This window comes from Trachymyrmex cornetzi, unplaced genomic scaffold (genome assembly GCF_001594075.2).
Source record: "Trachymyrmex cornetzi isolate Tcor2-1 unplaced genomic scaffold, Tcor1.1 scaffold104, whole genome shotgun sequence".
Taxonomy (NCBI): Eukaryota; Metazoa; Arthropoda; class Insecta; order Hymenoptera; family Formicidae; genus Trachymyrmex; species Trachymyrmex cornetzi.
This window is the reverse complement of record NW_017295587.1, coordinates 472,851-498,655: the sequence shown is the minus strand read 5'-3', so window position 1 is coordinate 498,655 and position 25,805 is coordinate 472,851. Positions and strand designations below refer to the sequence as shown.

The following is a 25,805-nucleotide window of genomic DNA, read 5'->3' as shown; positions in this document are numbered from 1 at the left end:
TAGACGACGAAATGTTGAGTACGCAGAATAATAAAAAATATTTGATTAGTTGGATTTCGAATAAATTATTATATATACAAAATAACATCGCATAACTTATCATGTACTTTGTTATCAAATCACAAAACTTGTTTAATGGCTCAGAAAATTACAGATGAAATTTTCTTAAAACGAGTTGTCTTCACTGAAACATGAGTGAACATATGAAGATGATTTTATTATGAATATGTGTTGAGAATCATTTAAGCCGTCTTATTGATGAATGAACTAACGTTCTCAAGAACGTGTTGTGATCTAATAAAGAAATGTGCTATTAGGATTGAATAAAATTTCTGTACATAAAATTATAATATAGAAAAATCTAAAAATATAAAAAATCTAAGGATGTAAGGGACAAATGTTTAGTGCTACAATATTGAGAGGAATTATGAAAAAAAGAATTCAAAAAGTTTTTCCCATTGCATTTTGACATTTCATTGTAATAGTAGTTGTAAATATGATGAAAATTTGATGTTTCAATGATTTTTATTACCTTCCAATTCATGCCACATTTGTCCAAATGACATGAAAATTCTTATGATTGTCTCTATATATAGTAAAGCTGAATATTACATAGTATCATAGATATAACACAAGATCAATATAGAAGAAGCTATTTTACATTCTAAATAATTATTTTTCATATTAATTTAATATTCGCTGCAGTTTTATTTGCTTTTGAATATTGATCTCTTCATAAATATTTCGATATCACACAATTCATAAAAAAGTCGATCGCCTACATTACGCTCAGCGATTATAAAGCGTAAGATTGCATATAAAAGTATCAAAAACCGGCTTCTCGCAAGCTTTATACGATCATGCGACTCCTACGATGATGAGACAGAGAAGCTGAAAAGAAATCTAGTAAAAGGGGACGTTGCGCTGCAACTTTCAGTTTTCCTGCTCGCAGGTTTCGAAGTCATCAGCGCACTCCTCAGTCTCGAAGTCCTCCTCTGCTGTGGCTTCCTGGTACTGTTGGTACTCAGATACCAGATCATTCATATTGGATTCGGCCTCGGTGAATTCCATCTCGTCCATACCCTCGCCGGTGTACCAGTGGAGGAAGGCCTTTCTTCTGAACATCGCTGTAAACTGTTCGGAGATCCTCTTGAACAATTCCTGTATAGCGGTGGTGTTGCCGATAAAGGTGGACGACATTTTCAGGCCCTTCGGCGGGATGTCGCACACGGCGGTCTTCACGTTGTTCGGTATCCACTCGACGAAGTACGAGCTATTTTTATTCTGCACGCTGAGCATCTGCTCGTCGACCTCCTTCATCGACATTCTACCGCGAAATACAGCCGCCACGGTGAGATATCGACCGTGGCGTGGATCGCAGGCCGCCATCATGTTCTTTGCATCGAACATCTGCTGTGTGAGTTCTGGTACGGAGAGCGCGGAATATTGCTGCATGGACCTGGATGTTAGAGGCGCAAAGCCTGGCATGAAGAAGTGCAGACGTGGGAAGGGAACCATGTTCACCGCGAGCTTCCGGAGATCGGCATTCAGTTGGCCAGGAAACCTGAAAAAATCAATGTACGTAATAAATTATGTTTGTAACATAAAGGTTTTATTATTAGCGAATTTGTTATTTTTTCACAGAAAATTATTAACTAATACAATATATAAATAAAAGAGCAAAAAAGCCACACACTATTAATTAATATATTATTTAACATGAGAAAGGAATATGTGCATTACGTATTGTTATATTCCTTTATCTACTTTATGTATAATTAGAAGAGAATTTAAAAGAATTCTGTTTTGTTATGTAGTTCGTATAATAGAGATTTTCTTTCCTCTTTACTACTGTTTATTAATTTTTATGATAAAAACTAACGTTCAAGATATTGAAGTTAATACGTCAAGTTCTTCTACTCTAAATTCTTGGAGTGATATTTCATTCTTTTGAAATGAAATTCACTCCAAAAAGTAGAGAGTATACTATTATCGAAACTACAGAGAATAAGAACTCAGCTATGAGTTCATACATTTGGAATCTCAGCACGAATTAATTTGTATAAATTGAGTGCAGATAAACGAAGTTCTATTATATTGCCATGGATTTGTATGCACACCTAAGACAAGTGGTTACTCCAGACATAGTGAGCGAAACTAAGTGATTGAGATCGCCATAACTCGGGTTGGAAACCTTCAAAGTGCGGAAACAAATGTCATATAGGGCCTCATTATCGATACAATAAGTCTCGTCAGTGTTTTCCACCAATTGATGCACCGATAAGGTTGCGTTGTAGGGTTCCACGACAGTATCAGATACTTTGGGTGACGGCATCACCGAATAAGTGTTCATAATTCGATCAGGATACTCCTCACGAATTTTTGAGATCAGCAAGGTGCCCATGCCGGACCCAGTACCACCTCCTAGCGAATGGGTAAGTTGAAAGCCCTGAAGGCAGTCGCAGTTTTCGCATTCCTTTCGCACTACATCAAGGACCATGTCCACCAATTCGGCGCCCTCGGTATAGTGACCCTTTGCCCAGTTGTTTCCTGCACCAGATTGTCCAAATACAAAATTGTCCGGTCGAAAGAGCTTTCCGTAAGCACCGGAACGAACGGCGTCCATCGTTCCCGGTTCCAAGTCCAAAAGAATCGCGCGCGGTACATATTTCCCTCCGTTCGTGGATGTCGCGACTGTAATGGAAAAATAAAATAAAAATCACCAGGTAATATATTTATATGTATATATTTATTCATTCAGTCATTTTGGAAAATGCAAGAGATAATAGGCGTAGCCGAGGAGGAGGCAGGAAGGCTAAGACCTTGCATAAAGCATAACGCATAAATTAAATATGTGTGATTTTGTAATTTATATGCTATTATTTATCTATAATTAATTAAAAATAATGATACAAAATATAAAACAAGTCTGATAATCCATATCATACTCTTCCCTTCCCTTCCCTGGAACAAAACCTCCTGGCTACGCCCATGTGAGAAATATCTAAAGATATTTAAAAGAAAGGCGACTTATATAAAAAATATTTTACTATTATATATATACAGAAATTAACAAGATCTTTAATATTTCCATTATTAAATATAACTACATTTATTAAGTAACGTCAAAGAAACGGACATTGACATAATGATAGATTCAATAATTGTAATACAAGATTCCAAGGCATCCATATTAAGTCGACGTTATAATTGTCATTCTACTGAAAACTCATACCGACCATAATGATCAACGGAAATGCGTACATCAATAGATGTACCGTATGTCTGCATTGTTTACAAATGAGTAACTACCGTCAGGATAATATAGGGATTTGTGTTTTGCGAGGTTATCAACGTAATATAAAATAATTTTAATTTTAAACACAAATAATCTTGATTAATTACAATTACTGATAAGATATTAATAATTAGGAAGCATTAACTTTCAATATTGTTACGAGAATATTTGATTGAAAAGCATAATAGTTATAAAAATGTAAATTAAAACTCTGTTTTAATCTCGAGAGCTCAATTGTATTCTTTAACTCATTTATTTGATAATGTAAATTAAAATAGTAAAAAAGAAAGATGAACATCATGTAAAAACTCATTTAAATTCCTAAAAAAAAACCTTTTAAAAAATGTACGTCAAGGATATAAAAAAAAGTATTGAATATTACATTCTTCCTAATAAAAAAATGAATATGAAATAGTTCTAAAAATGTAAATTAAAATAATAAAAAAGAAAGATAAAAATGTAAGAATTCATTTAAAAAAATGAGTTTTTACAACGCACGTTGGACTCTATTTCCAACAAGAAATTAGTCGCAACAACGACGGATGCATGGTGCGTACATTTCACTCGTTTGTTAATTAAACTGTTTCTACTCTGGAGCACGCGCTGCACGTTGTATTCTCGGAAATAATCTTGTTTTCGCGACACAAACGAATGCATGAGAAATTCTGAAATCGTGTTGCAGTTGTAACTTACAATCTTAAGTCCAACCACATAAGATGGCTATTTTCAGCGTAAAATGCGTGTTTCAACGCTCCTTGTCTCCATCATTCCATCGGTGCAAGACACGCGATCTTCTATCTTTCTCGTTATTGCTATTTTAGACGCGAGGACAAAATCCTCCAAAGCGATTTCCATTAGAAAGATATTCTATGCGTTTTATCTCTTTACATTTTCAAATTATATATGAAGATTGTGTGTCAGAATTTATTTTCTATCAATTTATTAAACGTCAGAATATCGTTAGAATTATTTAATAATGTATTTATTAAATATAATCAAGATATGCTCATAAAATATTAAATAGCATTGCAAGTTTAATTAGCATTAATTAAATTATCTCTAATTACTACAAAGTCTACTTTTTATCACTTTTGATACTTTTGATATTTTTTTAGATCTTTTGATTTACGTTTTCTTCCACTAAGATATCAGATGCACCAAGTAATCTAATTTTAATTTATATTAATTTCTAATTATTATGTATTATTATATATTATAAATTTATTAATTTACTATGAATTAATTATTTACTAAAAATATTTGTTGGAAGTAATTGAAGAAATATTTTTCTAGTGCAGTGCGTAATAAGTTCTCCACGCGAAAAATGACTAATTAAATTTAAAAACAAGTTAAATTATGTTTTATTTAGAATTAAAGAGCATAGAGAAGAAAGCATAATATAATATTTACAATATGCCCTTACCAGACGCTTCATTATAGTATACAGAGATTCGTTCGAGCTGTAGATCGCTGTCACCGTGATAAATGCCCGACTGGTCGATGCCGTGCTCTTCAGAAATAACTTCCCAGAACTGCAAACGTGATTCATTAACATTAATACTATACAAGCCAACTGTTCAAACAATCTACTTATTTCTAAGCATATATGTATCTAGTAATCAGGAAGTAGTTCGACACAAAAATAGCAGACATCTCCTTAACGTTTTCTAAACATAACTGTGGTAGGTTTATTTTACTACACTTTTCCTACGAGAGCCACTTGACGTGCCAAATGAAGGGCGACTTCCCTCCGGAGCCGAGCATGCACCCCAAACTCCGGTCGCGGCGACAAGGATAACACGCGCGACATCCAAAAATAGAGACGTACGGAATTAAACGCGGCCTGTGCCCCCTGGCTCATGTCCACCCTCCCGTTAAACATTTCTCCTCTCTCCATTTGTCTTGTCTTTACTATTTTCTCCTACTATTATTAGCAAGCCGATGTGCCGGTCGCCATGGCCGCTGCCTCGGCGAAATGGGCCTCTCTCTGATTATTCTAAATGCATCCTTGCTGCATTTACGTGCATCACGTACGCGACGCCCATTATCACATGTACCTCGATAGGAACTAACAATAAGTTGCCATTTATCACACGGAGACAGTTCGATTTGGAATAGAATTTTTCGAGATCGAGAGTTTATATTTTATAATTAATAATATACTTTATAAAAGAATATATTACCACGCGGATGCATCGCATATAAAAAAAATTAGATTTAATGATTCTTTAAATAAAAATACTTTTAAAGATACTTTAAATAAAGATAAATAAGAAAATTGTATATTGATGCTTCGCATCGCGCAGATAAATTAAGTAAAATACGAAACTATATATTATTACACTTGACTGATTCATCGATCGATTCTTCGCTAGACTATATCTTGGATCCCTTACTGGTATTTTGACTATTCGAAAAATATTATCGTTTACTCGTCTAAATCATGACTGATTGTAATTCTACAGGAACTTCGGTTTTGCTTCCTACAATCGTTAAATCTTTCGAGCGGAAAACAATACCGTGAAACTGACAGTGAATCTACAGCGACGTGAAGACAGACGATCTTTTTCAAGGAAGATAATTTCATTTGAGCGCTTCACTTTCTGGATCGACGAAAATGATTGATGATTGCGAAAATTGAATTATTAAGATCAACAAATCGCGATTCGTTTGAAAAACTAACATTTCTCGCGTCTTTTTTGTCAGTCATTTATCAATTACACGTCTTCTGTGTATCAATTTAGTATATTATTATTATTATTATTGATATTTTTAAACTAAATTTTGATCTTTACTATAATATGTTCATAAAAAAATTTCTGACTCATTGTATGCTCCGTATTCTGGTTCATAATGTGATGTACGTCATCGCTCGATGAGCAATACACTGTGCACGAAATACCAAGAAAAATCTTAACTTGTAACAAAGTTACACAGGAATTTGATAAGGCATTATTTGTCAGAGATAAACCTGGATAAAGTAGAAAGTTGACTTTTGTTGAACGAAACGTACATTCTAGAATGTTTAAAAGTATTTGTACATTTCAAAGTAATTTTTATATACTTTATCATATTTTAGTTAATTCAAATTGCTCGCAAACTTATATTACTAACATAATATTCATTAAAATAAAAATGTGGATAAAGAATATTTTAAAATAATTATTAGCATAGAGATAATATTATAAATATACAGAAAATTATTAAGAGTGTTTGATTTATATAAAAGAGATAATAACAAACATAATTAAATGTTTCGAGTGTCACGCTTACAAACACGATCAATGAAACTAAAGAATTTGAAATGCTTCACGATAATATCACCTTCGCATAATGTGTTCAATAACATCTTATTCAGAAGCAACCAGCATTATATTAGAATCAATTAACGGCAACACTTAATTTCAGTTAGAGTTCGTATCTATTTTCGCGATAATTATGTGATTTACTTCGCCAAACAAAACCGGAAGCTATTTTATGTGATTGTATTATAAATAGCTTTTTACTTGATCAGTTATTGTAATTTTTTATTTTAAGGCAAAATGATTTATTTAATTTTTTATATAAATGATTTAATTATATGAAAAATAATTGATTTATTACCAATTTAATTATATGTAGAAAATGAATTTTGAGACATGTATTTCTATGTTCATTTATTTTCACGCCAATGGACAGTGGACGCGTTTGCAGAATCTTAAGTGCTCTCTAAGTATAAGCGACCGTCATTTCCTGCCATCGTGTGCCGGCGCGATTAAAACTTGGATCACTTCACGCACTCTGTCACGCGAAATGAAAGAGGGTACCAATATCGGGATGAATGCGGTTCTTTAAATTCCATTCGTTGCGCGCCGTCTTATCTTCAATTCGATTACAGCCACGATTGAACGATACCATTAAGTAAGATTGCTTTTTTTTATGGGGCGATATAACATTCATGTTCTCGCCAATTATTGCTCTACCTCTATCGAGTTTATTAATTTTGTCGAGAAAGATGAAGAGCAAGAATTTACAAAAATCTCTTGTAGCAATATTTTCCGTTTCGTTAATATTTTCAAATTATTACAAAAAAATGTTTCAAATTATTAAAAAATGTAATTATCTTTCTGTTACTAAAATAATATAGCTTGTTCAAAAATATTTAGTTTAAACGAGACAATATTGCTTGAAAATTGAAAGGAGGTATGGTAAAAAATTGATAGGTATTTTCCAGTTTTCTGTTAGTTCAAATTTATATTTGAAGTGTTTTTTATAAATTCCATATAAATTTGAAGCAAATTTATATGGAAGTCTAAGTCTAAAAAGCTTTTCCAGAAACTACGAGAGTGCTTCGAGCGAACTCCGATCGATACCCCGAAGACGGTGAGTCATAATACTTGACTTGTTCGCGCTTTAATTGACAGTCGTCTGTCGTTTCTGTGCGATGTAAACCGGATTTACAGTTAATTTCCGGACACCGCGAAGAGATAAATTATTCTTATGCTATCGACACTATAGCGCTCCACACACGCTCTGTTGAATAAACCACTCTTCCGTTCACGCTTCTGGAGTTTGATACTGATTAGCTGTTCGCACCTTATCGTGCTGAACTTAATCACTGCATCAAAACTTCGATTGTGAATTTATAATTATTTCATCAATTCATTCGTTACAAAATTGTAATATTAAAATATTTAATTATTGATGTTAATTTCTTTATTTTGATAATCTATTTTTGTAAAACACTTTTCTAAAACAATTTCTTTTATTAAAGTTAAAAATAGGATAAGAATAATTTAATATTTGTCAGAATTCATTATTTCCGAAAATCGCTTGATGTATATAGAAATAATAAAAACACAGGAACATGAAAGTCAACGCAGAATGCTTTGTGTAAACAACTTTATAAATTCGAATCTTGTAACAATAACATAGACGTTACAACTTTCCTATTAGGTCATCTTCAATATTTAAAATTAAAATTAAAATTATCAATTAACGTCAAATTTAACTAATATGACTACAATATATGATTATCGCTTACATATCGTTAGCATGTATAATGTTTAATATTTAAAATACATGAGGTTCATTAAATAAATTAATAAAATACAAATCTCTTTTTCTCTCTTCTTTGATGGTCTCTTAATGCTAAGGAAATATTAACTCCATTAAAATACATCCACGTATTTTAAGTAATGTCAAATTAAACAATATCACTAACATGTATAAAAATAATATCTGACATTGAAAAGACATGAGATTCATTAAATAAAAATATTTCTCTTTTCTTTAATAATCTCTTAAGCTAAGGAAAAATTAACTCCATTAAAATACACATCCAAATATTTCAACTAACGTCAAATTAAACAAATATATGATTATTATTGTATCACTTACATATCACATGTACAAAAATATTTGACATTTAAAAAAAACATGAGATTTATTAAATAAATTAATGAAATAAAAATCTCTTCTTTGATGGTCGATTAATAGAAAAAAAATTAATTCCATTAAAAAATACATCCAAGTATTCCCATATGCTTTATGGAATTTTTATATATTTGAAAATGTACATAGATTAAAAAGACATTTTTTTCTAGAGTTATCGGCCTACCTTCGCGCCGATCTGGTTGCCGCATTGTCCAGCCTGCAGATGCACGATTTCCCTCATCCTGCTTTTCTTTCCAAAAACGGTACGCTATGAAAGGAAACAGCTGATTTCTTCTCCTGGACCTGTCGAGACTCCTCTACCCTGCCGTGGGTCGATCCGTGGAATCCGTGCGTGCGCGTTCGACGTGTCGGAACGAAGTGCGGTGTGTATGCGGCCGAGTGCAACCGAACCGAGGAGTGCAGCCAGCCGTCGCGAGTCGAGTCTGAGAATGAACGACGAGCGGTACTCGTGACGAGGGAAACGCTCGTGTCGGCGTTCTGAGTTCCACTCTTCCGAGGAGAAGCTACACTCGACGATAAGATTGAGCCTCGAAGGAGCGGGGAGGAATTCGTCGTTGTGACGGAGAAAGAAGGGGAGAAAGAAGAGAGAAAAAACGAACGACGACCTGTCCGTAGCGCGAAAGGGAGGGAAAAACGACGGGGGTTGCGCTTCTTGCATCGCGAAGGGGTACATCCCCCGAAAAGGGACGCGTGCGAACGAATCTGCAGCCCTCGAGTACCGCTTCCAGTCGATTGGTCTCTTCTCGCCGAATGCATTTCGCAGCTCTTCTGATCATTAAAGCGAATAGTCGTTTTTCTTTTTATTGGCGGCATTCTTCAGCGTTTTCAAATTAAACCTTCGAATAATAACGCGGTATTAATCACCATCGCAAATTAATTCCCGGAAGCTGCGGGCTAATTATGACTTGCGTGCAAAATATTGTTCAATGCGTCACGACGCGCGACGGTACGATTATTCTTTATATCGGATTACCTTGAGCTCATTCACCGGAACCGTAACAGGAGGACTCTTTTTTTTTGGAAAGTACTTCCTCCTAGTTGAATGCAGGCGAAGGTATCACGTTTAACGGAAGCGTTTCGGTCACATGAATTCTAGGGCAACACACATGCGGGTCTGTTAATATCTATAATTACCACCGACGCATGCAAACGTCAGGATGTAATAAATAAAATATAAGATTAGCGTAGTTTATTATATATATATTAATTATATTAATTTTACAGTTTAATCACTTAGCCGGACCTCTTTAGATAATTACGTGTACAGCTAGCTAAATTAAAATCACTCTATTGTTAGCATACATTAATTTCAATTATTTCGTAACTCAAAATATTTGTTTACATGCGTCTTGTTAAATTTCGTGCATTTTTTATAAATATAATAATTAACCCTCGGACGTCACACATGGATCTTTCGTGTCCATGCATTAAAAATGACCATTTTTGTATTTTAATAAAATCAAAAAACTGTTCTTTCTTCTTCAAAAATCAAAGTTACAATTTTTATATCAAAAAATAAAAATAAACAATCCATTCAAGGCCAATATGAGTCACAGGCTGATTTCGAAATAAAGAAGATTCCACACAATCGATTAATACTACAGATTTTAATCGTTGGCACCTTCATCAGCCTGTGACTCATATTGGCCTTGTATTGATTGTTTATTTTTATTTTTAAGATTTTGAGTCTGTAAAATTTGATTTTATATCAAAACTGAATTATTTTCTTTTTCTGGTGCAGAAAGTAATTTTCATAATTTTTCTAAACATTTTTTCCAATGTTTGCATAGCAAAATAATTTAGTAGAGACCTTAAGGAATAAGGTGTGAATTTTTACAGAATTTTTCGAGCACTTTAAGAGCCTTAAAATTGAGTCGGACACAAATGACCTATGTAGACCATCCAAAGGTACCGAAAATAAGTGTGATGTTCGCGAGAATTAATAGAATTATTTAAATGGAAATCTGTAAATGACATTTGACATTCCTTCACATGAGACAGTTTGATGAGAGAGAATGCGTACTTAAATCGTAATGGCTAGTCGTTTCAAGTTACAACAACACATAATTGGCTGTAATGCATGGAACGCACGGATCCATTTTCTCTGCCGCGTATCGCGAGTTTTAAAGCAGGATGTCGCTCTTAAGAAGATTCTAAAAGTACACAGACGAAGCAAGACGCTGGGGATTTTATCTCGTTGAGTCACTCTTTAAAGCGGCGCTCTCCGCTTTCCATCGTCCTCGTCAAAGACGACGATAATCGAGAGAGTCGTCGCGTTCCGTCTCCAGCTGCGTGCCGAGCTCCTTCGCGATCTTTCCCCGACGTTCGTGAGACGCCTCCGTCTATTATTGTAACGTCTGTCTCCAGCTCCCGTTAACATCCGCGTCGTCGCGACGATGTACACGGTCATTCGTACGATATTCAGGAGAAAAGAGCGAAGCAATTGCGGCTTTTATTAAACAATTATGAATTTTGCGACTAAATTCGTGCGTTTACGCGCAAAATATAATAATCTGCGTCTACGTGAATACAATGGCTGCATTCCAGCAGAAAAAGAAACTTTGAAACTGTTGTAAAATTCTTTAATATAATTGGCTTTGCTTTTAGTTTCTCACTGGACTTACATGTATAAAGCAATTATATTAAAGAATTTTATAACAGTTGCAAAATTGCTTTTTCTGATAAACGCAACTAATGTAAATTACTTAGACTATGTTTTACATGTCATTTATAAACAATCTATAGATCATCGAGGTTTATATTTGTTATCGTTGCACTGGACTGCAGTAAATTTTTGTTCTCACTTATATATTTTTATTTATTAATATTAAAATTGCAAATATATTAACAATAATCATAAAACCTAATTACTTCTTTCTATAATGTATTATCCAATTTATAATATGTATTTTACATTACTTGTACCGTCTACGTAAAAAGATTTGTGAATTTAATGTAAATTTAATGTAAACACACGTAAATATTCCATATAAACGTAATCTTGAAATATGTGTCATAATCCTGTTTGCGACCGATTCTCTGTCACGTACGGGAAATTAGTGCTCTTTACTTCTTGTTTTTTACTATTTACGATTGTTTATTTTTTTCCTTTTTATGTCCTACCTTGTTTCTTTGTTTTTAGTCGCCTGAGACAAAAGATAAATTTTGGAAGAGACAAACACATGACAAAAAAAAAAAACATTTTTGATAAAATAGTCATAAAGAGGAAAAAAGGTAAGGTGTATAAAAAAGTAAAAAACAGGAAGCGAAAAGAACGTATTGTAGGTCTTAAATGAAATTGCGAGATAATCTTCACACCTGCGCGTACACTTGCATTAGTTTCCGATATTTTTGAGAGATTACTTTTTTAAGGGATAACTTTTTAAGGGATACTTCAAAGATTAAGAGGATCGGAGATTAAACCTGCATTTATTTAAAATATTTCTATTTAGAAGTTTCCTTGATGGAACAATTTTTTACAAATAAGATTTCTAGATAAAATTCAATTAACTTTCGAGAAGAGACCACGCAAGAGTCGGTATTTGGTGCAGTAGACAGGAAATGATGCTTACCTCTTATTTCTTGATGAGCTAGGCACGTACGACGTGTACTTCGTCATTGCGTGCGGCGCCTGGCGATGGATCGAATTCGTAAGACGAGACGGTCAACATACAGCGAGACATGCGATGAGTCACGTTGTCTTCATTGAGGTCGATGTCTGCGTTTTATCAAAGGCAAACGGCCAAAATCAAATCCGATAATCTTTCCGTACATGTCGTACCAGAATCTGGTTAAACTTATGAGAATTCTAGTTGAGAGATAACCGAAGTTCTAGTTAATACAATATTTTTGGTAAAATCTACTAGAATTCTTATTTTTACCACACTGAGAAAAAATGCTGTTGATTCAATTAAAGTCTATATTACGGGCTGTCACTAACACAAGTAATTAATTCATGTATATTTTTTATTGACATAAAGGCCTTATTATTGAAATAATAATTTGTGCCTTTATGTCAATAAAAATACATGAATTAATCACTTATGTTAGTGACAGTCCGTAATATAGACTTTAATTGAAACAACAGCATTTTTTTTTCAGTGCAGAATAATTATATTAATCAGAATTTTAGTTATCCAGGAAATTCTGATTCGTCCTTTTTGTACCAGAATTACTATTTAATCCGATCAGACCATTTGTCTCTGTATATATCAATTATAATAACATGGTGTCCATAGCAAAATCTGACTAGTCAATTCAAGTATAATTCTAAGACATTCCATGTAAAAGTTCTAATGGTTTTTCCAGGATGTATCTATCAATTAATTTTCATCGATTCGCTCAATATTATATGCTTTGTATTAAGTTAGACACTTTGTATGGCGAATAAATTAAAACGCTCTAACAATATTATTTATTGCTTTATAATATATTAAACAATATTCCGCCAGCATAAACGATTTATCTATTAATTCTATTTTGGACATTAAATTAAAAAAATGTTCTATTGATAACTTATTACATCTTTAAGGGAAAACTTATATACCCAAACACAATTTTTTAAATTATTTCTTTCTTTAATTATCTGATTTTTTTTAGAAAGAATAAATTCCAGGCCAGCCCTGAAATTTCAGGGTTTCTAGAAATTTTCCATAATACATTAAATTTTAGTATAATTCTAGAATCTAAGAATATTCAAGAATTACTGGATATCATGAATATATATTCTGAATAACTTATTTAAAACATTGTAAAAAATATAATAATGTTATAGAAATAATAAAAGGATCAAAAACGCGTAAGATTGAAATATACAAATAAAATAATTTATTTAATAAATAATATATTGAAAAAATTTATGATTATATTATAGATAATGAAAAAAACGAAGATATAAAATAATATATAATTTTGATTCATATTAAGCAATTATTTATATAAATTATATCTATTTTTTATTAAAATATAATTATCAATTTTAAGTTCTCCTTTTGGACGTTGTTACAGAGCGCAAGTGAAAAATCACGAGGCAATCATAAAATGAACTGATCGTAAAATGCCAGGATTAATTTGGGGGAACTGAAGATCGTGGGAGAATGTCACGCGAGCCACGGAGGCGGTGGTCAATTGTGCGAAATTAAAGGAACGAGATAAGGCAATAATCTCAGTAGGGGCGAAGGGGGCGCAACCGGAAGCGCAGGGTCGCAACACGGTCGCGGTTATTTCCGACTTGAGCGCAGGTCGAGTTTCTCGCATGCCGACCGACCGTTGCGGAGGAAAATCTAACAATGTGTTTCAACTTCCCGTGCATTCGGTCCGTGGAACACGTATCAATCTCAGCATGAGGCCGAAACGCGCTGATTCCGTCGGCTTAACTGTATCTTCGTTAATCCGTTAGCTCGACACGAGCTAGAGCGATGTGCTCGACATTCTTTCATTACCGCAGTATGAATGCAAATTTAACCGTTTTGCGTTCTGCAAAGTAAAACTATTGGAATATTCACGGTTGCTAAAAGTGGCGCATAATTTATTGAACTTTGTGAATATATGCATAAATAAGATATGCATATATTTAACACAAATTAATTTTACAAGCCATAATTAAATCGTTATCATTTCCTGACAATGATGTTCAGAGAGCGATAAAATATATAAATTACTGGATCTTCTTTTGTAGCTTCAACAATAATTATCGCATCTCAAAATTAACATACAGTAAATAAGTATGAGCCTCTAATAATCTGTAACTTCCGTTGGTAAGATGCGATCGTACTTTTCACTTACTGATAATTAAGTAATTACGCAGTGTGTTGAAGGGGATGGTGGAGTGACGGTCGAAGTTAATCAAGGTCGATAGTACAGACTTTTTAAAATTCCAAATTCGACAATAGTGACATCTTTCATTCATTTCTTATACTTATTATATATCGTTGTGTCTCGCTCAAACGCATTCATCTGTCCTTATCTAATATATTGCAACGCCATCTCTTAGAAAGAGATCAACTAAAATAATACTCGGTTTCGTGGCTAAACAGTCTAAACTGTCATACATCGTCGATTTCTCACGCGCTAGACACACAATTTCGTAGAATGCAATTATCTTTTTATTTAGGCGTCAAAACTCAATTCTAAAGATATGACTGTATTCGTCTTTTTATTCTACATATGCTCCTGCCCTAATTTCGAGCATAAACGTGCATATAATTTTTTCACGAAGTAAATGTTTGGTGAGCTAATAGCACATGGATACAGAAATCTGTAATTATTTTTTTCAGCTTTGGACACAAAACACACCAGGAGCAGATACATTAGCACGGATATTTCAATCGTAGAGAAGGAATTTTTATTCTGTGCAACTAATTCGTAGAATATTGCATTTAACATAAACGCTTGCTTTATCGGTAAAAAAGAAGACTCCAGCCCCTTAAATTATATATGTAAAAATTGTAAAATCATGTCGCTTAATTGATAAAAATACAGATGTCTCTAGGATGCAAAGATAAATCAGTAAGGGCCATGACAAAAAAAAACTGAAGAAGGTACTGGCGTCGTTTGTAGTCTGTAATACCGACGAAACACGCATTTTGTATTTTCTATTTTCTTCTTTTTTCTCCTTCATGCAGAATAAAAATCCTTCTTTAGAATAGAAGAACGCAAAAAGCTACGGAAAATTACAAACACCGCTCCCTGCACTTATATGAAAAAGTAGAAAGTGTAAATTAGTTTCCTATTAATTATGTATATATATATATATAGGTTATACTTGATTATACTTTATATAATAAAAACAATTCTCTAAGTGTATATTTAAACAAAAAGTAGTTTTCCCACGTTTGAATAATGCATAAAAGAACACGAGACCTTTAAATTACGATTTTGAAACTTACAAGAGAATTAGCAAATGGAAGTCCGTCAGTTTTTCAATATTTTACTTAATGTAATTTTATTATTTGATGTACATGTTTTAAAACAAATGCCAATTCTGTGCCATCTTTAATGATAGAAAATACACAATTTTGTAAAAAAACAATTTAATAAATGTTGAGTCAAACTCAAATATTACATCTTATTTCCGTCAACCTAAATTTCAAGTAGTCTTTCTTATAATTACGACGCTTGTAAATCTATTCAAAATTAAATTTTTTCGCAACAGTATATTATTTCGTAAATTATAACTTTTATGTATCAGATTAACTGAATATCTAATCAATACTCTCAACGTATATTTCATGAATTTTTATTCACATCTATTTAATCATGGTATAAAACTGCGTATGTATGACAACAGACGAATATAAATATATACGAAGTCTCCGAAAATACAAAACTCAATAGTACTAGGGTCTTAATAACCAGGGAGTAGTGTGAGTGACCACAGATTCATATGATAATAATTTATTCAAATATGTAGCGTCCGCTTAGAGCGGTAGTACAGTGGATGATGGTAGGGGCGCGCGAAAATTAGTAACCGAGGAAATAATGAATCTTGTAGAATGATACATTCAAAAATAAGGAATCATTCTTCGAATTATCACACTAAGTGCGATATCAACGGGGAGCAACAAAAAGCGCGCGCGCGCTCCGCAAAAGATCGAAACAAAAGTCCGTAAAAAAGATACAAAAGGAGAGATAACGAGTTAAGAAGCATGGGTGAAGGGTGTATTGCGTTATCGCTCGGTCGAGAAAGAGATAGATAGAGAGAAAGGAGAGAGAGAGAGAGAAAGAGAGAGAATAGGTAGAGGGCGATAGAATGTCGCTTCCGCCACGAAATATTAATTTAATTTTCGTCGACTTCGGCTTCCTGCTCCTCGTCGAATTCTGCGTCTTCGTCTGCGGTAGCTTCCTGGTACTGCTGGTACTCGGATACCAAGTCGTTCATGTTAGATTCGGCTTCAGTGAACTCCATCTCATCCATACCCTCGCCAGTATACCAGTGAAGGAAAGCCTTCCTCCTGAACATAGCAGTGAACTGTTCGGAGATGCGCTTGAACAGTTCCTGGATGGCGGTGGAATTGCCAATGAACGTGGCGGACATCTTGAGACCACGCGGCGGAATATCGCACACGGCGGTCTTTACATTGTTCGGTATCCATTCGACGAAGTACGAGCTGTTCTTGTTCTGAATGTTGAGCATCTGCTCGTCGACCTCCTTCATCGACATTCTACCGCGGAAGATGGCAGCGACTGTGAGGTACCTGCCGTGCCTGGGATCGCACGCCGCCATCATATTCTTGGCATCAAACATTTGTTGAGTGAGTTCCGGAACAGAAAGAGCTCTGTATTGTTGACTACCGCGAGATGTGAGAGGTGCAAATCCGGGCATGAAGAAGTGAAGGCGAGGGAAGGGCACCATGTTTACGGCAAGTTTCCTAAGATCGGCGTTTAATTGACCGGGGAACCTCAGACAGGTCGTAACACCGGACATCGTGAGGGAGACGAGATGATTTAGGTCACCATACGTTGGCGTCGATAGTTTCAGGGTGCGGAAGCAAATATCGTAAAGGGCCTCGTTGTCGATACAGTACGTCTCATCGGTGTTCTCGACAAGTTGGTGTACAGAAAGGGTGGCGTTATACGGCTCGACGACTGTGTCGGACACCTTGGGCGACGGCACAACGGAATACGTGTTCATGATTCTGTCGGGGTATTCCTCACGAATTTTGGAAATGAGCAGGGTACCCATACCGGAGCCGGTACCACCGCCCAAAGAGTGCGTAAGCTGGAATCCCTGCAAGCAGTCGCAGCTTTCGGCCTCTTTTCTTACAACATCGAGGACAGAATCCACCAGCTCGGCGCCTTCGGTGTAATGGCCCTTGGCCCAGTTATTGCCAGCGCCGCTCTGACCGAACACAAAGTTGTCCGGTCTGAAGATCTGGCCAAACGGTCCCGAACGTACGGAATCCATAGTGCCGGGTTCCAGATCGACAAGGATGGCACGCGGTACGTATTTACCGCCGGACGCCTCATTGTAGTAGACGTTAATTCTTTCAAGTTGGAGATCAGAGTCACCGTGGTAGGTGCCAGTCGGGTCAATGCCATGCTCGTCACTTATGATTTCCCAAAACTGTAACACAAATCACCTTGTAAGAATATTTCCATTAGAAAGAGGAGCTTAATATATCTTAATATATTAAGCTTTATTTTAATATATTATATATTAAGTTACTAAAAAGCAGATTATTGTGAGAAGGAAATAAGAATGTGTTGCGTATCCCTAGCAAGTGTTGTCCATACCGGAACGAATCGGTGCTGCCACAAAAATTAGATACGCCTTTTGAATTACGCATCATCCGCGCGTAGGAAGGAAGTTTCGCGCACCGGCTTTCTCCCCGCAATTATTCTCGTATCCGTTTTCCAGCCTTTCATTGTACCGAGCGCGAACGGAGCTGACGTTCAACGACCTCGCGCGTGGCGAATAGCTCGCGTGTAATTAATCGTAATATCCCAAGGCCTCTGCGAATCGAATTACGTTTCTCTTTTTTCCTCCTTTTGCATGTTTTCAGAGCAAGCCTACTTTTCGATGGTGTAACCGAATCGCCCGAGCGATAATCGAGACTAATTATCGTAAGCGTGGTTACGCTCCTGTCTCGGAGCGACCAGTCGATCGGTCCATCGAAGCGCATCGCGATGTAACGAGTACAACGATGCTTCAGCGATGGACCGTCGCCACGTAATCTCCCGGAAGCGCTCGTTTCACTGTGGTAATCATAATCGGTGCTCTAAGCTAAAATGTCAAATCGCTCTGAACTTTCAATTTAGCGAAGATAGCATAATTTTCAAACTGAATACTTATGTACCCGTTATATTACGAGCAATAGTTTAATGAATAGATTGCGAAAAAATTTGCTGAGAGGTACCATAGTTCAGTGCAAGTACACGTAATTAATATTAATTTCTGATCAACCTGTATGCAAAAAAGATAGTTTGAAAGATCTCCTCCTCTTCCATTAGCAAGTCAGAATATGACTGGGCGTGTCTGATGTAATCTTATTTGCAAACAAAAGGGGAAGTTAATTACGAAGTAGTCCGCGTGCGGTCCATGGCGCATCTCTATTCCATCTCAGGAACGCGGTTCAAAGACCCACGGTGTACTATTTCTGGAGATCAACGTGCAAGAGATGCGCGTGTATTTTCAAGTACAAAGGCATGCAAGTAGGTAGAACGGTTAGCTGAACGTAATTAATCGTCCTGATAGCTCAATCGTCTTATCGTAGGCCCGGAATATCGCGCGACTTTACGTCAGAGTGTGGCAAGGTACCAAATTATACGTTACGCAAATTATTAGTCTCCTGACATTTCATAACCAAGACGTTCCACTGCGGAAATCCGCTGTCTCCAATTTGTTCATGTCCAATTCTAAATTCGCAAAACAGAAAACGATTCCATCTGCCGCTGACCATGTACTTGTAATTATCCATTATGAAATAAAAACCATAATTAAAACAAGATCTCGTCACAATTATGTTTGAAAACAAAACTATCTTAATTTAGTTTCTATTTTATATTTCCTCAGTAACTACTCCATTAAAAAGTTACATATAGTCAATAATTACAGGCAGATAAGATCGAAGGTAAATAAGAATACTACAGATAATTGTATCTACAGTGTTGCAACTTCCATCAAATGTTGTTTTGACGGAATCATTTTCCGTTCGACAAGAAGCTCCGTTATTGAATAATCTCTGATGAAATGAAGTCCATATACAACCTACGTGAAAGTCATCGCAAAAACGCCTGGTCCGCCTACCGTTCAGTACGTACATCCCACATGGAGACGATGGGTGCATTAAGCAGTGACCATATATGATCATCGTCGTTCGAAAGCTAAGATCACCCAACCCTATCTGTCCCCACCCTACCACCTCCACCTTCTTGTCCAGCCTGGTCGCAATGTACATGTTACAGTCAGATATGAGTCACCAATGTCACCGCTATATATAGAGATGATTGTAGAACGACAGTACGATTAGCAATGATCGCCCGGTTATGCACCGCGCAAAGATATGTTTGTTCATTTATGTTTTCAATTTGTCCCATTTTTCTCGAATCAATTCTCGCGCTTAGAACTCATAATCTTCGCATCGCCGACAGCTGGCGACAGACGTAGGCTATCATTGCTAGACCGGAAGCAACGTGAAAGATCATACCGTTATTCTAAATGCATACACGCCACGCGCGCGATGCTGCATTACGGGTTGCGTAACCACCGAGCGGATACGCGATGCAGCAATTGGTCCACGAGCAATCCCGAGGGTCCCAGAGAGACTTTATGAATTGCCGCTTACGGTAGATGGATGAAAGAGACGTAGAAGAGGAAGGGTTAATTCGACAAGAGTTGTCTATTTAGACTGTATAGGAATGTGATATGTACATTGAACAATTTTGCTAAAATATCTAAAAATTTAGCTAAAAATCCGAAATGAATTCTATTGGACTACAAAAATAATTATGTAAGAAATTCAAGCATGATGAACAATGCTGTAAAAAATGTTTGTTTTAACTTGAGCGTCCTACTATAATTACTTTGATAATCCAACAAGATTATTTTAGATCTATATCTAGCTAAATTTTGAGGTATTTCAACATAAACGTTCCTTCCATGTACATGTCAAAGTGTTAATTCGGTAAATATATACACTTGCTATACGTAAATGTATACACTGACTATAGCAGACTACAGAAAATATATACATATACATTAACTAAATAATCGAAATTAAAAAATGCTGAAAATAAAACAAGATCTTTAGAGAAGACTAATCATCTGTTCTAATAATCACTGTTTTTTACTCAGCAAGTTTAAGGTCGGAAAATGTTATTTTGAGCTCAAATATTATGCCGATAAACGCCTTAAAATGCGATAAGGTAATCTGGCTAAGAAATAAATAATGTTAGTACTCCTACTTCTCGTTATGAACTGATTCTATGAGAGCAGTTGGTCGTAATGGCACGAAGTCCATGTATTATAGGAATATATTACACTACACTGAATAATAAAAACTTTGTAATAAACAGAGAAAACGAATTCCATCACGGATCCTAATTCACGCGAATGCTTATGCTCGCATGTAGAAATATAATAATAATTAGAATTGATTGCGCACCTCGTTTAAATGTAGATTTGGAGTTTATTTTTTTGTAATTAAGGTAATATAAAGATTATTAAATGAGAACATAAAACTAGCTCGCACTGACTAATACGTATCTTGCTCATAAATACATCTTTATAACGAATCATCTCTCTCTTATAATATTAATAATAAAAGATGTTATTATTACATATTTTAAAGTAGCAGCATTGAATTACATTCCATCTTACAGAATATTATATTGATAGACTGACTGTCTTTTATAGAAAATATTAATTGGCAATTAAAGATATCATGAACGATTTCAATTATATTTATTTCACCATAAAAATTTTTTCAATACTGAATCATAAAATAGTAATCGTCATCGAGTCGCGACAGTAAGCAAAACCCAGCCTTGCGACCCGACACGATCGATACACCTGGCTATATCCAGAGAGAGAGAGAGAGAAAGAGAGGAAGAGGGCCGGTTGTGTCGGCAACGAGCGAAACGGTTCGAAACGGGCCGAGGTGATGCGAAGGAAAATGGCGAGAGGATATCGCTGACTTCCTTTATTTGGGAGCGCGTTGCTGTGCTACGCGAGACTCGGTGTCCTTGGACTCGAAGGCGTTGCTGAATGAGCAACATTCGTATAATGGATTATACAACAAGTTCGCGTAGTAGAAAGTAGCTCCTGCGTTATCATTTTCACAGTAATTTTGCCTTAATTTTCTTTAATATTTTTTCGGGGAGTACACGCTTCTTTTCGAAGCATCTTACTTCAATAAACATCATTCTATCTTCTCCTGGTATATTTTACAGAAAATAATATATTTTCCAAATTGAGAACTTGGACTAATAAAATGTTTAATATTTCATCAGTACGTAATGCTTGATAGGTTTTACTTTTATTTCCTAGAAAAATTTCTGAAGTTAAAAGATACATTTTGTTTTGGGAAAGACTTTTAAAATTGTATTTATTTTTTCTATCGCTTTACACACCTTTTTAGCAATTACTCGGTTATCAAATAAATTTTATCTCGAGTTCTGATAAGTTAAAAATTAAAAAAGTGCATCAGAGTTAATCGTGATAACAGTTACTTAAGAAAATATTTTCCGTTCAATCGATACGTTCTCATTATTAGGAGTCTGTTATAAAAAAAAAGAGGGTAAAAAATAGTCTTTGATGTTACGCTACCGTGACGTCGGATCGATTGAGATAGACAGCTCGAGAAACGGACATTGACTTGGTGCAGCAGCCTTAAAAATTACGGAAGCGTGACGACGAACGTTGATCAGCTTCTCCTCGATCTTTACCTACTCTCGTGCAGTCTTTATCGTCGATTATTCTGATAAGATCATTACTTAACATTAGTATTAAAGATCGACCTATATCATAAATACTTGTGTCTTCTTACATAATCTTTACGTCAAAAATTTATACACAAAAATTTGAATATTTCTTCTAGTTTCCATCCGTAGCAACATATTAAATATTTGTCGTTTTTAATTTTCAAGTAAAAAAGGAAAAAAAATTCATGCCAAACTAGTAATCAGAAAAAATGAAACTTCAGAAATTCAAACAAATCAAATAAAAATGAAGTTATACACGGGAAGAATGATTTTGTTAAAGTATGAATTTAGTCAGATACGGATTTGAAGATAATTTTGTTGGAACATCAAAATATAGGATGCTCAAATTGTATAATTGCTAGAATGTCAAAATTTTTGCAGTATTGTCTAGTATGTTTGAAATTACTACATACAGAAAAATATCATTCTATGGATTACTTAATTTACTTTGTTTCTGTGACGATTATCTTATAATAAATAATTTCTTGATAATCTTAAGATATATTTGTCATAAATTTTAGAAAAAAAATTCATTATATACCTAGACAAGAATTTTCTTTATTATAGAATATTACAAAATTAATCGAAAAAGCGACTCAAGCAATACAAGTGAATTTATTTTAATTTAATCTTGATTGAAGTATTAAATTTACTAGAATAAGAATATATTTTGAATGAATTTGATTAAGTTATGTGATAAATTCGTGGATGTTTCGAAACATTTAAAACAAGTAATTATTACTTGTGTACGGTATGTATTATTGTGTACATAATTATTTTGACAGTACACAAAAGTTATTTTCAGATTTATATTTAGCCAAACTTAAATACTTCAGCAAAATCGTTCTTTTCAAGTAGAAATCAGCGCAATAACCTAGTAATCAAAATCTTGAGTTTCCAATCAACGTAACATTTCTCGAAGTTTATAAAAAAAGAAAAAAAATAATACCAGAGAGAGATCGATAAGTCAGCGAGAGAAATGAAACGACAAAAAGAGAATGAAGGCGCGTGCACGTATAGAATAGAAACGGAGACGCCGATTCGCACTATTAACAAGCGTCCGAGCGTGTCGATAACGCAGTGCCACGCGCTCGTCGGCTGTCCGTTAACCGTGCGTCGTATAAAAATTTTAAAATACACCCGCCATGCAACCGACGCTGGCGTGGCCGTTAAACGCGATCGTGACGCCAACCGTGCGGCCAACGGACGCGGTGCAGGAATTCCATCTGCTTGAAGGAGCGTGCACACCGGAGCAAAACTTGCCGCGTTGCCAAACCGTATAATTCTCACAAATTCCGGTGCCATCAAATGGAAAACCTGAAAGCTTTTAAGGCTTCGTAAAGATCGACTGTAGTAACATTTTCTACAATTGTATGAAGTGAAGATTAGCTACGGCTTTCCTTTTTTTTTCCTTTTAGAAAACATAACCGACATAAATATCATTGTCCTTCTTGGCATTCAATGAATAACGAAGATAGAACGATATTTGCATCGACTGTGTCTCTTAGAGTGTATTTAGATTTCCACCTGAATGTTCAATATTATATCAATTTCTAATTTCCAATGTCGATTAATTTTAGTCTCGGTTTAATTGGTTGTCTTTTTCTAATTCTTAGAACTATGTCCATTTCTACCAATGCAGTTTAACTTTAATCTCGGTTTAATTAACTCAATCTTTTTCTAGTTTTAAGAATAAGAAAAAGATGAAGACTAAGTTGAACCGAGATTAAAGTTAATCTACACTGGTAGAAACGAGCCCTAGAAAAAGTAAGTTAAACCAAAATTAAAATTAATCTACATTGATAGAAATAGGCATTAGGTCTGGTTTTTCATTATTTAGTTAATTTATAATTTAGATTTAACTTAATAGTGATAATTTTTTTCTAGTTACGATCAATCATTAAACTAATAATTTTGTAGAAAAATTATTTGTTGCAAAACCACAGTTTAGTTATTAATATTAAATAACCATGTATAGAAAAATACAAGTTTTATATTACTATCAGGTTAAACTCAACCACAAGTTAATCAGCAAATAAAGAACCAGACCTTAACAACAGTGCCGATATCGTTATATTATATAAAAAGTGCAACGATAATATAATGATAACAAAGAGTTACAGACTAGACACAGGCATCATTTAATCCTTGTCAATATTGAACATTGATAAAACATCTGCGTGGAAGAAATCTGAATAAAATTCTTTTTTAAAAAAAGCAGCCTGTGATTTCTCGAAGAAATTTTCACCTCGTTTCATCGGAATCCGTTTCGAATAATCCCATAATATGTGCTCTGTTCTTTTTCGAAGAAAGTACTGAATTGAAGATCGATTGTGTATCTTGAAACGAGAGGAAAATTACAAAAGTCAATAAGATGTTGATCAATAAATGGAATTATAAATATTCTAGTAAATCTGAATCGGTGTACATTAATGCAATAAGAATTGAAATAAAATAAATAAATTGATTTCACACTCCAAGTTATTGCACAAGTAGACACAAAAGGAACATTTGTTTATCTTGAAACGAGGTGAAAATTATAAAAACAAACGAATTTACTAGAATATTTATAACTCCATTCATTGATCAATATCTTGTTGATTTTTGTAATTCTCCTTGCATTTCGAGATAATCGATCTTCAATTCAGTACTTTCTTCGAAAAAGAACACAACACATATTATGGAATTATTTGAAACGGATTCCGATCGGAATTGTTTCTTTTTCCTAAACAAAAAAAAAACAGAAATATAAGGTACAATGGAATAATTTTCAATTGAATTCGAAATAATTCTACAATACGTACTCAGAGGGTCGAGTGTGTATTTCTGAAACGAGATGAAAATTACAAAAGTGAATAAATTTACTTTGTTCACTAAAGTTATAAATATTCTAATAAATTCGCTCACTCTTGTACTTTTTTCATCTCGTTTCAAGATGCATAATCAATTCCCTGATCTCATATATCTCACCACGATCAGTATTCATGAATTCGGTGTGGGTTCAACCTTTAGCATACGCCAGACTGAACGAGAGACGAAAAGAGGAGGAAGAGGAAAAATGGACGTACACGAATGAGAGCTACGACTGCCAGCTTTATTCACGGTAAAATCGAAGCTGCAACGATCCATGAACATCTAGAACGCGATTCATTTCTTATCACAAAACCCAAGTGTCGCATATTTTCCACGTACACATCGCGGAGAGTAACATTTACAGACCGACAGCCAGAGTACTCATTACGAGACAGAAAAGCGGAGAATGTCAGGCGGGATGAAAAGGAGCGAGGAGAAAGAGATGCGCGCGCAACCGGTCGATGCCGTGTCGGCCGTCACATAAACGGCGATCTCTCTCTCATCACCGGGAGGAGAGAATAGAGATTCGCCACACCCAGCTTCGGGATCCGTCGGTCCAGGCCGGGTGGCAGATAAATTCGGCGACCAGCTCCATTTATCCGCGAACTCCCTGGCTCCATCGCGACGTACGTGAAATATCCATCCACGGGGAGACGAACGGCCGAGAGAAGATGGCCGACGAGACGCGTTCGCACGGGAACGCGGCTGTACAAACGGCAAGAGAGAAAAGGATCGGAAGGAAAGGGGAGGGAAAAAACCGTTAGGCTCGCCGGCCGGCCGGCGAGCTTCTGTCGCC

The 25,805-nt window shown here is 35.1% G+C and overlaps 2 protein-coding genes across 2 annotated transcripts in view; both read right to left on the bottom strand.

Moving 5' to 3' along the window:
• Window positions 1–456: 456 nt before the first annotated feature.
• LOC108759056 (tubulin beta chain) lies at window positions 457–9,251 on the bottom strand. Its single transcript, XM_018504335.1, has 4 exons — window positions 8,898–9,251; window positions 4,722–4,830; window positions 2,121–2,694; window positions 457–1,564 (listed from the first exon to the last, which is right to left on the bottom strand). The coding sequence occupies exons 1-4, from the start codon at window positions 8,952–8,954 to the stop codon at window positions 934–936; spliced, it is 1,371 nt and encodes a 456-aa protein (XP_018359837.1). The 5' UTR covers window positions 8,955–9,251; the 3' UTR covers window positions 457–933.
• A 7,259-nt stretch (window positions 9,252–16,510) lies between these two features.
• LOC108759073 (tubulin beta-1 chain) overlaps window positions 16,511–25,805 on the bottom strand; it is a 10,137-nt gene continuing 842 nt past the window's right edge. The window contains exon 2 of the mRNA XM_018504370.1: window positions 16,511–17,798. Within this exon, the coding sequence (XP_018359872.1) occupies window positions 16,512–17,798 (1,287 nt within the window). The 3' untranslated portion in view covers window position 16,511. The remainder of the gene's footprint in view (window positions 17,799–25,805) is intronic.